The following is a 13,296-nucleotide window of genomic DNA, read 5'->3' as shown; positions in this document are numbered from 1 at the left end:
ACAGGTGTATCCTAACAAAGTGGTGATGCGTACTAGTTTGCAGTTTTTACCCAAGGTGGTATCCAGATTTCATGTGTCTCAGAGCATAACCCTCCCGGTGTTTTTCCCCTCAACCTGACAACTTCTCAAGAACATGCACTACACACAGTGGATGTGAGGAGAGCTGTTTTATTTTATATGGATGGAACTTAATCCTTTTGGAATAACGCTGCATTTTTTGTTTGCCATTTTGGCCCCAATAAAGGCAAAGCTGCGTCATCTCAGACAATATCTAGATGGATAGACCTTGCTATTAAAATGTGTTATAAGCCTGCTGAAGTCCTAAATAAGACATCAGATTTTTCAGGTATATGAAGAAGGGAGCTCTGACTCTTGAAAGCTTATACTGTGAAAATCTTGATGTTTAAGGTGCCACTGGACTCAAATTCTTTTTTTTTTTAAATTATTAGGTGAGAATATTAATACATACAACTTTCAAATAACATCTCAATATCATTTTCCCCCACCCTTTCCCTCCCCGCCTTTTTCAGGACTTCCAACAGCTTTCCAACCCTATATCTTAATCTATTCCTAATCTATCCCCTTTTTCTATAACTCATTATATCATGTTTACATTCTGCTTTGTTAAGCTAAGCTCTATCTGTTAGCTTCAGATCTATTATTATTAACTTAAAATCTGTTATCTATTACTATCTGTTAACTTCAGATATATTTAAATTTAAGCTAACAATTAAATAAAATATCTACTTTATTAATTTTACCAATATCTATTAACTCCAAATCCACTTAAATTTAAGCTAACAATTAGCTAATACTTCACTCCATATGGTAAAGATTCCATCTCTTCCAATAAAAAGAAACCCATTCTAATAATTTTCGAATTGCCATAGTTCCCCTTTCACGTCCCACTTCTTTTCTAAATATGTTTTCAGTCTTCCCCAATCAGTAAAGAATTCTGCCAGATTCTGATCTCTCAGCTTTCTTGTCATTTTATCCATTTCTGCTATGTACAGCAATTTATATATCCAGTCTTCAATAGTTGGTATTTCTTGCACCTTCCATTTCTGCGCATATAAAAGTCTTGCTGCCGTCATCATGTAGAATAGTAATGTTCTGTATTGCATAGGAACATCTTCCATACTTAAATTCAGTAGCAATAGCTCTGGGTTCTTCTTTATTTGGGTCTGCAAAATCTCATTTATTACTTCTAAAATATCTCCCCAGTATTGTCTAGCTACATCACATGTCCACCACATATGATACAATGATCCTTCATGCTTTTTACATTTCCAGCATTTATCTGACATATTTGCATTTCCAAGCGCAATTTTCTTAGGCGTTAAATACCATCTATAAATCATCTTACAGACATTCTCTTTAATACTGGTACAAGTTGAAATCTTCAATGTAGTTTCCCATAAATATTCCCATGACTCCATTGTTATTTCTTTGTGACAGTTATTTGCCCACCTCACCATCTGTACTTTGACTGTCTCATCCTCTGTATACCACTTCAAAAGTATTTTATAAATTTTAGATATCTTCTTTTTACTTTCCTGTAGTATAGTCTCTTCCAACTCTTTTCCATTTGATTCCTCCTTTTGAACAATCCGAGTTGTAAAGGTCTCTAATCTGTCTATATTGGAACCATCCATAACAGGAGGATAACTCTTCCTCCGTTTTGATTCTTAGCGTTTTTTGTTCCATAATCAATATCTCTTTATATGGTAAACATTGTTCTTCATTATAAATAGCTCTCGGATCGATCACTTCAAACGGTACCACCCAAGAGGGGATACCTTCACCCAGATATTTTTTATATTTTTTCCAGACCGTGAAGAGGCTCCTTCTAATATAATGGTGCAAAAACATAGAGTCAGCTTTTATTTTATCCTGCCACAAATAGGCATGCCATCCAAACAACTTCTTATAACCTTCCAGCATTAAGAGTTTGCGGTCTTTCAGTGACATCCACTCTTTTAGCCAAACCAAACATATTGCTTCATGATATAATCTAAGATTCGGCAACTGCAGTCCACCTCTTTCTTTAGCGTCACACAGAACTTTCATTTTTACTTGAGGTTTCTTGCCTGCCCACACAAAGTCAGAGATCTTCCTCTGCCATTTTTCAAATTGTTTGGTATCTCTAATAATTGGAATTGTTTGTAATAGGAACGTAATCCGTGGTAACACATTCATCTTAACTGCCGCTATTCTTCCCAGCCATGACAGATTTAATTTATTCCATTTAATCAAGTCTCTATCAATCTGTTGCCATAGCTTTTCATAGTTGTTCTTAAATAAATCAATATTTTTCGCAGTTATCTCGATTCCAAGATATTTAACTTTATGTGTTACTTCACAATCAATAAGTTCCATTAACTCTTGTTGCTTTTGTTTAGTCATATTCTTGCATAATATCTTTGATTTCTTCTTATTAACATAAAATCCAGCCAGATCTCTGAACTCTTTTATCTTATCAAGCAACTTCGGCATGTTTTGTATTGGATCTTCCACTATAACCATCACATCATCCGCAAAAGCTCTAACCTTGTAGGTAAATTCTTTAATCTTTATGCCTCTTACAGTATCATCTTCTCGTATTTGAATCAATAGCAGTTCCAAAATCAAAATGAACAACAATGGAGATAATGGGCACCCCTGTCTTGTGCCCTTTCTTATTTCCAATTTTTTTGTTAAATCGTCATTTACTACAATTGCCGCACATTGGTCTCTGTATATTGCTTTTACTGCTTGAATAAAATCTTTTCCCATTTGCAGCCTCTCCAGCCACTGGACTCAAATTCTGTCATGCTTTTTGGTTCATCTCTCATATAGAGTCAGTTTAAGCAATGTTTGTCCTTGAGTTCTGTCTAGCAGTTGCAGAAACTGTTTTAGAATTGAGCACGCCACCGTTGCATATTGTAAATGGTTTGCATTACTTTTGCGTGGGGCTTCTTCTGATTCATGGGAAGGGCAGCTTCACACACAGCTGCTTTTGTACATAGTTATTGCTATTGTGTAAGCAAAAGTGTGTATTCAGTTGAACTTCTTTTGTTAAAGGTTAAAGCCTCCTTTGACTAAATGTTAGTCCTAGCATTACTCTGACCTGACAAAATAGCTAATGTTCTGCATCTTCTTCCTTTGCCTCCATGTATATGTATATGTATATGTATATGTATATTCCTTTTGTGTGAGCAAGAACAGCTTTTGAATTGATTTGCAACATGAGATGGATACAGAGTTCTTTAATAGCGTGAAAGATGCTAGAATTGTGTTCCAGGGTGTTAAGATCCATTTAACACTGTCAAAGGCAGATTTAGATTCAGGTCCAGTAGCATGACCAACTAGATTTCCAGGGTATAAGCTTTCGATAGTCAAAGCTCCCGACAAAGGGGAGCTGCTGGACCCAAATCTTGCTCTTCTGCTACAGATGGACATGGCTACCCACCTGAAACTATCTAAAGGGAAATCTACAACACTTTTATTCACAAGTGTCAATCAACAGTTAACAAATTGTGCTGAATTTCAGATTGACATGACTTTTTCTAACAGAGTGGCCAGTTGTAGTAGACTAGTCTAAAGAAAGTCTTAGCATAGTTTATCCTTTAGAAATGTGGACAGGGCAGGCCTGCTGCTCACAGACATTCAGGGGGAATAGAGTTCTATAGAAGGATGGTGGGCCTAGCTTCTAAACAGTCTGCTATGGTAAGAGATGCACCTGATACTGCCAAGCTGCAAAAAAATTTAAGAACCTAATATTTAGAGTGTACGTTTTAGTTGAGCACTGTATTCATGGACTAAGGGGAGGGAGAGACAATTACCCCCTCCCAATTTTTATCTTTTAAAACAGAAGCTTCATCTTCAAATCCCTCTACTGTTTAGGGATTTGGCACAAAAATTGTTTAAAGGGAAAAAATTGAAAATGGTACATAATCTGGTTGGAGGCAGATGGCATACTGTGCACTATATACAATGGCAGTTGTCTACTAGTGTGTGCCAGCTGACTCAAATGTTGTTTTTCCTGGAGCTTTCTTGTCTTTGGCAATCATTGAAATGCTACCCAGGGTTCAGATGGTGACGTTTCCTCCCCATCCAGAATGGTATTTGGGGAGAGATTGGGAGTAGAGGTGAAAGGAGCTCAACCCATATTTATTGTGTTTCTCTCAATGAACAGCTGAGGGCTCTTGACTCTGCCCATTTTCCCAGTGCCCTCATTGCCAGAGTAAGTGAATGAACAGAAGCATGAGTAAGTGAATGAACCAGTGCCCTGATTGCCAGAGTAAGTGAATGAACAGGGATGAAGAATGTGAGCCTGAAACCTGCTTTTCATTGTAGGAGAAGTTGCATTAGAACATCCTTGAGCAGAAAACCCTGCCCTTCTGTGAGAAACTAGGAGGAGTTTAGAACCATTGGCTTACTGAATGTATGCCTTTTTGAAATTATCAATGCTTGATTGAATGATGCTTTCTTTTAAACAATATACAATGTTAGTGTTTCTTAGCTGATCTTCATGTGAAGGAATGTTAAGTTGAAGGCATAAACACGTGGGGGAGAGTGGCTGGCTGTGATTGTGTCTGCTTGAAGTCAAGCTACAGCAAGAAGATATTCCACTTTTCACAGCGATTGCAAGCTACGAAAGCAGAAGATATTTTTCTAGTTTGTGGGGAATTTAAAGAGACAATCTGCATGATTACCTTCCCTGCTTCAGCCCTTCTAGAGTGGTTTCTTAGCTATTATGTTAGGTAGCCTCCAGCCAAGATACTGAAGACACCCCTGGATCAGGCCTACCAACTCTCCAGAATCAGCCTACCACAACCTTCTGATAAGGGAAAAAGAAGTTTTTACCAGGCTGTCCCAAACAGAAGGCCATTTCCCCAGAAAACTGTGGAACCACCCACCTGGATCGGGCTGGGTAGAGGGGGGCAGGGCCTGCTGAGACACAAAGGAGTATAAAACCCAGCAAAGGGCAGGGGGAGGGAGCAGAATCTCCTTTACCACTTGTCAGTATTTTTCTACTCTAAAGCCAGCCTAGGTATGTATGGAGGCGAACATGTGTATTTGTGTGAATTAGTGGATTAAAATGAGGGCCTTTTGAATTTCCTTGCTGTGAGCTTAATAACCATTACTGCCTGGCTTTCTCTGTCTCTCTTCCTTACCTCTAGGGGAAAGTCCTGCTAGGTCAGAGTAGATTTGGATGGAGGTCTGGTCACCCTTTCAGCTCATTTTCAGTAGGCCTGGGCTCATTTTTGTTGTAATGGTTTTGCCTGTTACAATAATATTTTTGTTCCTTTTAAGCAAGTTATCTGGTATTTCTACTCCATAGCTTTACTGATACGCTACTGATACGCTTCTACCTTGCTGATGACAGATTGTTGACTTAGAGCTGCTTGGTGCAATAGCAGGTTTATGATAAGTATTCTATAATACAAGAGTGTCACATATAGTTTAAGTCTTAGTTTCTGAAAGTCTTGTGTGCCATATAGATCTTGAGTATGGGGCCTCAGTTCTGAGTTGTGCAAAAATTTACTGATTCTGTCAAAGATGTCTTGCTGCAGAAGCCCTGTATCTTCTTGAGGAATTGGTTTACTGCAGTTAACCTGCTCACTTTAAAATCTCTGCAGTAAGCTGTGAAGCTGAACTATAATAGCTAGTTGGCAGACGGCTGCTTTGCCTGTAACCAAGGAAACTGAAAGCTTAGGAGGTGGTGTGTGTATTAGATAATAAGGCAATGCTTGTGATGCTCTGGAGATGCTGATGACAAACATTGTCAAGACACGCAACATCTGGATAACTTTGTGCTTCAAATGAGGAAGTGAGAACACTACACTATTGTAGAGAACACTAAAGTTCCTCAGTTCTTAACAAATCCACACCTGTACTTAGTTGTAGACTCCTTCCTACTTAAATAACAAGGCCAGCACTTACTGCTAGGATCTGAAAAAATGGTACAGAGAAAGAATCTATTTTGTGTACCAGCTGAGTTTTCCTCTGCTTCTTGTCATACATTTTCCTCCAATGCCTATCTATCTTGCTCCCTTTCTCACTCAGGTAGGATCTCATGAAGTGAGGTAAACTCAAGCCTAATACAGACTGTGTAGATAGTACAAGTGTTCAGTTTCAGAGAGTGGCTTCTTAGTTGCTGGATTCTGTCCAAAATAAGTTAGTAGACCTATTTTCCTTTTAAAGCCTTTTGTGGAGCATGTAATTGACAACTCATTTGCAGCATCTCATTCTCTACTTGAGAATCTGTATCTTGTGTCAAACTGCTTCCTGAAACAGTAACTGTGTTTACTCTTCTGAAGGGAATTAATACAAATCCTGACATGAGAGAAAGTTGGCAAATTTGTATACTTAAAAAAATGTACTTTTGTCTGCTGTGTTCCAAGATTTGGTAGAGATCCTGGTTGCCTATAGCCACTGGGCCTAAAAACAGCACTACTGCCAGCTTCCTTTCCTTCTGGCTGTTTATCTGTGTGTAATGTCCCTCCCTTTTGACTTCTTTGGGCAGCTGTGATCTAGTTCAGAGAACCCTAGGGCTACTTGGAAGCTTGTTGGGGGTTCCTCAGTGAGAATATGCATGATGGATGGCAGAATTCCCAGGTTCCAGCAAGACATTACAAGAGACACAAAGCCTTTACTAATGCTAATGCTATGTCTCAGTTTTACAGTGACACATGGAAAGAGAAGGGAAGATACTTAGTAATCAAAGTTACATGAAATAATTAAACTATAGAACAGAAGTCTGCAATCCTCTGTTTTAACATTTAGCAATTTATACCCTGAAAGACCGTTTCCCCAGCATTACATATTTTTCACTGTGCTTTTCAGTCACAGAGTGAATGTTGGACATCTTCTAGGGTTTCCACTGTTTATGGTACGTGATGCGGTGGTGTAAGAGACTTAATCAGTGGCCTGTGTGCCCCCTTTTGTAAAGAATGTTCTTTGACTTTGGTAGTGTCCAGCCTTGTGAAACATGAGTAGATAACTGATGTTTGGGTTATCTGTTTTTTTGTCTGGAATCCAAGTTTCTTATTACAACTTCTTAATAGAGCCAAGGCCAAGGTTGTATGTGGATGCTAGGAATGCCACAATAGGACTCCGGAGAAAAACTGTATTTGGAGTTTTTTTTTTAAAACAAAGACAATAATTTAAACACAGCTACCCAGGTTCCACATTGTGATTGTCAGAACAAACATTCATGACTGAATAGTAGTTTTTCCAGCGGCAATGTTTAAAAAATAAAACCAAGATGAATGGCCCCTTGTTTCTGGTGGTCTGTGTTCTCTCAGAAGGGCTTTATGTGATACTGCAATGTGTCTCAGAATCCTCTACAGTGGTCAGTATATTGTGGGAGACAAAGTAAAAAAGAAAACAGTTCTTTGAAGTACAAAGTGTGAAGAATGGTAGTAGAAGACTTTCAGAGCTGAAGGGAGAAACTCACCTGTCACATTAAAACAGTTTATTTAGGATGTTTCTTATGAATGACTCATTTCAAGCTGGTAACTGTGCTTTATTTAATATATAAATGTTAAAAAAGAGAAACAGTTTTAAGGTTAATAGAGTTATTTCAAATCAAATTATGTATATTGTATGGGTGTATTATTAATTATATATCATGTTTTCCTTTATTTGTGCCTTTCTTTCACAATCATCCTTTTACCTGTATCCTTGAGCTGGTTGCATATAATATTTGGTAGGTTAGCGCCAGTAAAATAACTACCTTTATTTTGAAGGATATGTATGGTCTTTGAAATCTTGCACTACAGGGTTCTTGCACTACAAATAACACTACCTTTATTTTGAAGGATATGTATGGTCTTTGAAATCTTTCACAGGGTTCTTGCACTACGTTTTCCGAAATTTTCCCTGTTAAGGACCTCACATTTGCATTCTGTGTGTCTTGTTAAGGTGGGTTTTGTGAAGTGTGAAGATGTAAATCAGTTTGTTGCGCAGCCCCCCGAACTGGGATTTCAGAATACTGTTTAATGATATGTTGCTATTATTGATCATTCTTTACCATGGAAGCTTGTTTCTGGGTGAGGAACTGGCTACCCAGTACAGTTTCTTTGCACAGTTGCCTAACTTTTGGGTCTGATCTAACACTTGCTGATGTACGGTAAATTCGCTTTAGGTCACATTTGGGATGGAAAATTTTCTCCAAAATTTTACTCTATTTTTTGTGGAAAAAATCTCGTATCTAGAGCTTTGTTGTTCCATAAAATGAATGGATGCTGTTGGCAATACAGTACTGAGCAAATTTGATGCTTTGAAAGTTAATGTTCTCAAGAGATTATTCCTGGGAATTGAGTGAGATAATACATCTGTGTTTTATTGACTTAACTGGGGTGGGGTGGGGGAGAGAGAAGAAACCATAAATACATACAAACCAAATTAAAAATCAAGTTATGAATCTGCCTGATTGGTGATTACAATATCCCAATCTGATACGGAACAAATGTGTGATGCCATAGAAAATTAACGTTATGCAGAGGTAACCCAGTGACAGCCAAGGAACAGAGTTAAATTCTCTTGAAACAGATGAGTGGACAACAACATCCTCAACATGTCATGTGCAATTTGTTGGGTCACTAAAATAATTATAGTCTTCAGTGCCTTTGTTTTGTTTAAATGTAAAAAACAGTGTAAGGGAAATACATACGTCCTTGATACTTGGACAAGTATTGTTCCTCAGGGGCTTCTACTTTGCTCTCTTCCAGCATTTCTCTTTGTTCTTCTCTAACGTGTCCTTTCTTCTTCCCAATCCTGATTTTTTTTCAACCATCATGAACTGAAGTTGAAATGTTTTCAAAGATTCTCTTAGCCTCAAACTTGTACAGCACAAGATTCAGTAATAGTGAGTCTAAAGTGTGCCATCGACTGTAAGCAATGAACACCATTTCTTTTCTGTGATTAGAAGCTGAAACATCTCTGCTGCCTATTTCACACGTGTTCTGGACAAAGAGACGTTCCCAATATGTAGGGGCTTGCAACTGGAGAAATATTTATTTTCCTGATGTTTGCATTCATTTTGTGTTTGTGTCATTTGAACGAACATGATTCACTTTCTTATGCATTCCTCCTTCATTCCAGGTAAATCTTTCAGTAATTCAAAAGCAGTCTAAATCTTGAGAGAGGCCCTACAGAAACAATTTTACAGCCTTTCCCCTAGCCTTCCACTTAAATAATGCTAATGAACTTCTCTGTTCTTGAAATAGAAGCAGCCTTCTCAAACCAGTGTGTTTTAAGGTTTTTTTTTTTTACTTTCAGCTTTTTGACAGGTGTGCATTGAATGAAATATGCTGACTGAGATTTTCTTTAATGCTAGTTTTCTAATTATTTAGCCCATAATTTCTGTGACCTGTTTGATACTTTCTTGCACCTTCCTGAACCTGTAGAGCTATGTCATCCATTGCGTTCTGCATTTTCTTGTATTTATGTCTCATACGAGTATTCTAGGAACATATTAAGTTACTTTATGCTGTCAAACTGTTGGTCCTTTAAGTTTTCATGCAGGTTATCTTTCACAGATCCTATTTAAGTCTTGGTAATGAAATGCTAAGGATTAAACACAGGATGTAAGGGCCATCGTTCAGCAACAGACCAGGCTAAATTTTTGGCATCTTTAGCTGAAGAATCTTTGATTGCCAGACTGCTGAGGGCTTGGAGAGTCATTGCCAGAGCATACAGTATTAAATGAGATGGATCAGTGGTTTGCTTCACATGTTTAAAAATGGAACAACTCTCCCCTAGTTGGAAGAGCATCAGAATCTAAAATGGAATTCAGAGAAATTCAGCTGCAGTAACATCTGTAAATTTCCTTTGCGAATAAAGAAAGTCTGCACAAGAGTAACGAAAGCACAGTCCTTCTGTAATGAGTGAGCTTCTCTATACTTCATTTGAGAGCATTGCCATCTAATTCCTACATTGCCTAGAGAGCACATGCCATGCTTCAAACACATAAGAACATAAGAGAAGCCATGTTGGATCAGGCCAATAGCCCATCCAGTCCAACACTCTGTGTTACACAGTGGCCAAAAAAAGTGTCATCAGGAGGTCTGCCAGTGGGGAAGGAACACTAGAAGCCCTCCACTGATTGCCCCCACACACACCAAGAATACAGAGCATCACTGCCCTAGACAGAGTTCCATCTATACCTTGTGGCTAATAGCCACTGATGGACCTCTGCTTCATATATTTATCCAATCCCCTCTTGAAGCTGCCACCACCTGTGCTTGAAGCTGCCACCACCTCCCGTGGTAGTGAATTCCATGTGGTAATCGCTCTTTGAGTGAAAAAGTATTTCCTTTTATCGGTTCTAACCCAACTACTCAGCAATTTCATTGAGTGCCCATGAGTTCTTGTATTGTGAGAAAGGGAGAAAAATATTTCTTTCTCTACCTTCTCAATCCCATGCATAATCTTATAAACCTCTATCATGTCACCCCTCAGTCATCGTTTCTCCACGCTAAAGAGCCCCAAGCGCTTCAACATTTCTTTATAGGGGAAGTGTTTCATCCCTTTAATCATTCTAGTTGCCCTTTTCTGCACTTTTTCCAGTGCTATAATATCATTTTTGACCAGAATTGTACACAGTATTCCAAATGAGGCCATACCATTGATTTATACAGGGTCATTACGATACTAGCTGATTTGTTTTCAATTCCCTTCCTAATAATCCCCGGCATAGTGTTGGCCTTTCTTATTGCCGTCGCACGCTGTATCGACATTTTCAGTGAGTTATCTACCACGACTTCAAGATCTCTCTCTTGGTCAGTCTCTGCCAGTTTGGACCCTATCATTGTGTATTTGGGATTTTTCGCCCCAATGTCATTACTTTGCACTTGGCCACATTGAACCTCATTTGCCACGCTGATGCCCACTCACCGAGCCTCGACAGATCCCTTTGTAGTGCCTCACAATCCTCCCACACAAGTGCAACTCTGGGATCAATATGCATGGGTACCAGTTTGGCTTAAGCCTTTTGGATAATAAGGATTTATCAAGATCCTAAAAACAGGTTTTCTTCTTATCAGTGTGTCCTCATTCATCCAGATGAAGTAGTTTAAGCAGAGTGGGAGATTTCTGTGCATGGGAAGTTTACAACATTTTCCTTCCTTTTGAAAAGGAATAGGTGAAGGTTCCACACAGGCAAGCAGTCAGTCTTAAAGCAGAGCCAGTTAAAAGGTGAAACAATGACTAGAGCATGGAAAAGAGTCAAGTGTTTATGGTGGGATGGCATACTGTCATCCAGTTAATGCCAATAACACTCATGCAAATGTGCATTGTGCCACAGTTGCAAGAGTTGCTAGATGGGATAAGAGTTGTACTTGTGCTTAAACAATAACTGTTTTGCGGAGGTTCAAACTACGTATGACACTAAAAATCCAGATTGGTGTTGTAGCCATGGACTGACAATGATCAGGGATGCGAAAGGAGGTGAGGTCATTCTTTCTGTCAATGTTATTCTTGTTATAAAATGTTCTTCATACAGTTTCTCCAGGTCCTGGAAGGGGAAAAAAGACAGGACTCTGTATTAAGCTTGACTTTTTCCTATTGAGGCTTAAAGAAGCCAGCAGAGCCATTTCTAATGAGGGAGCTGGCGGGGGGGGGGGGGGGTTAAAAACCTAGAATTGTAGAATTCCATTGTCCTGTTTGGCCCTCAAAAAACACATTAAATCTGCAAACTTAAGTGCTCCTTAGAGCTGACCCAAGCCCACCCCATTCCCATCTAATGCAATAAGCATTACTGCAAGAAAGTTCTTAAGCCTCTTGTATAACAAACCTGCCAGTTACATTCATGCCACTCTCCTGACTGTACTGTTTCCTTTCAGGAAGAGAATGAAGACTACACTTATGTGCAAAGAGTGCGTGTGCCACTGGATCATGGGACTTTGTTAATGATGGAAGGAGCTACTCAAGAAGACTGGCAGGTAAGACTGCCCAGACACAGGTAATGCAAATAGTGCAGACTACCTTTTGCCCCTGTGCTCTTCAGCAGCGCTACATTTTATCTCCCCCCCACGTCCAAATTTCTGTAAACAAACCCATTGGGCAGCTTATGATTGCCAGGGTTTAATAAGCAATTAACATTGAGTAGTGAGTGAGGGGGGAGTTGCTTGCTGTGCAGTTGAGCTTCCATAGCCATGATGCTTCTCCTGCTTAGCTCTCAGCACAAATATTTAATTTAAGCTTTACAATATCCTTTCTAGTAAACCAGCAAGGAGGACGCAGAGGCCATGTATCCCTTCATTACAGTATTGCTACTTGATGATCTGAAACAAGCAGTAAAGAATACTGAATGAAATCAGGAGAAATAATTTAAGTAGTGGGTTTTTTAAAAAATTGATAAGCATGTTAAGCCTTTTGGCTTTGTCTTAGGCATAAACTGTGAACACTGCAAGAGATTCATTCCAAAAATGCAAGCAAAAATCCTGATGTTTGTCTTGTTTACATACATCATGAACTGTTTCTGTTTTGGTTCTTTGAATGTCTCAGCATCGTGTACCCAAGGACTATCACTCCAGGGGAGCTCGGATAAATTTGACATTTAGGACAATGTATCCAGACCCAGAAGCAATGTGAACTTGAATGAAGGCATCTGTGGTACTGTTGACTTTATGCTGATCCACAAGGTGAATGCTGGTTTGGGAGAGGCATCCCTGATGGATTCAGAGTTCTACTGCCTAACATCAAAAGGCAAGAAGAAAAGGGCTGATGTAATGAGAACCTGTGATGATTGCAAGCTCCCAGTGATGTGTGGGTACCTTTTTTCCCAAGATGGTTTGCAAAGATGTGATGCTCAATGGCAATCAGTTTTGTTTTATTGAAAAGAAACAAGTTGCTTTCTCTTGTCAAGCACTAATCCCAGTATGACAAGTTTGAATCAAAGATCTGAGTTTGCTATATGTGAATGGTACTTTTAAATAGATGTTCCCCTGGGACAGTTGAGAGTCTGTGTCTTGGCAAAGCAGTGATCCTGTTATTTTTTGTTTATACTGTGCTAAATAAAACAACACTTGTCTTACATATATGAATAAGAGTCTTAATTTCACTCTGTAGGCAACTTCAGAGTTCAGCTTTTAGTGGTAATAGCCCATATAAATCCCAACTCCAAACCCAAATGGGGAGAACCATGTGGAAGTCACAAGCATTGGCAGCCAAGATGCCATGCATGATATCACACAATAGATTAGTAATAGACTTCAGAAACCATATCCCCCATCTTCATGCTTTATTCACTGGATAAGGATTCACAAGGATGATCAGGGGTCTGGAGACTGAGCCCTACGAGGA

At 39.0% G+C, this 13,296-nt stretch overlaps 1 protein-coding gene across 2 annotated transcripts in view; it reads left to right on the top strand.

The window, feature by feature from the left end:
• Window positions 1–13,029, top strand: part of ALKBH3 (alkB homolog 3, alpha-ketoglutarate dependent dioxygenase) — a 34,131-nt gene extending 21,102 nt beyond the window's left edge. For both annotated transcript variants that reach the window (XM_054972984.1, XM_054972985.1), the window contains exons 9-10: window positions 11,835–11,933; window positions 12,499–13,029. In XM_054972984.1, the coding sequence (XP_054828959.1) occupies window positions 11,835–11,933; window positions 12,499–12,585 (186 nt within the window). In that variant the 3' untranslated portion in view covers window positions 12,586–13,029. The remainder of the gene's footprint in view (window positions 1–11,834; window positions 11,934–12,498) is intronic.
• The last annotated feature ends 267 nt before the right edge of the window (window positions 13,030–13,296 follow it).

The sequence above is a fragment of the Eublepharis macularius genome, chromosome 2, assembly GCF_028583425.1.
Source record: "Eublepharis macularius isolate TG4126 chromosome 2, MPM_Emac_v1.0, whole genome shotgun sequence".
NCBI lineage: Eukaryota > Metazoa > Chordata > Lepidosauria > Squamata > Eublepharidae > Eublepharis > Eublepharis macularius.
The sequence above is the reverse complement of the archived record's forward strand: the minus strand, read 5'-3'. Positions and strand labels throughout refer to the sequence as shown.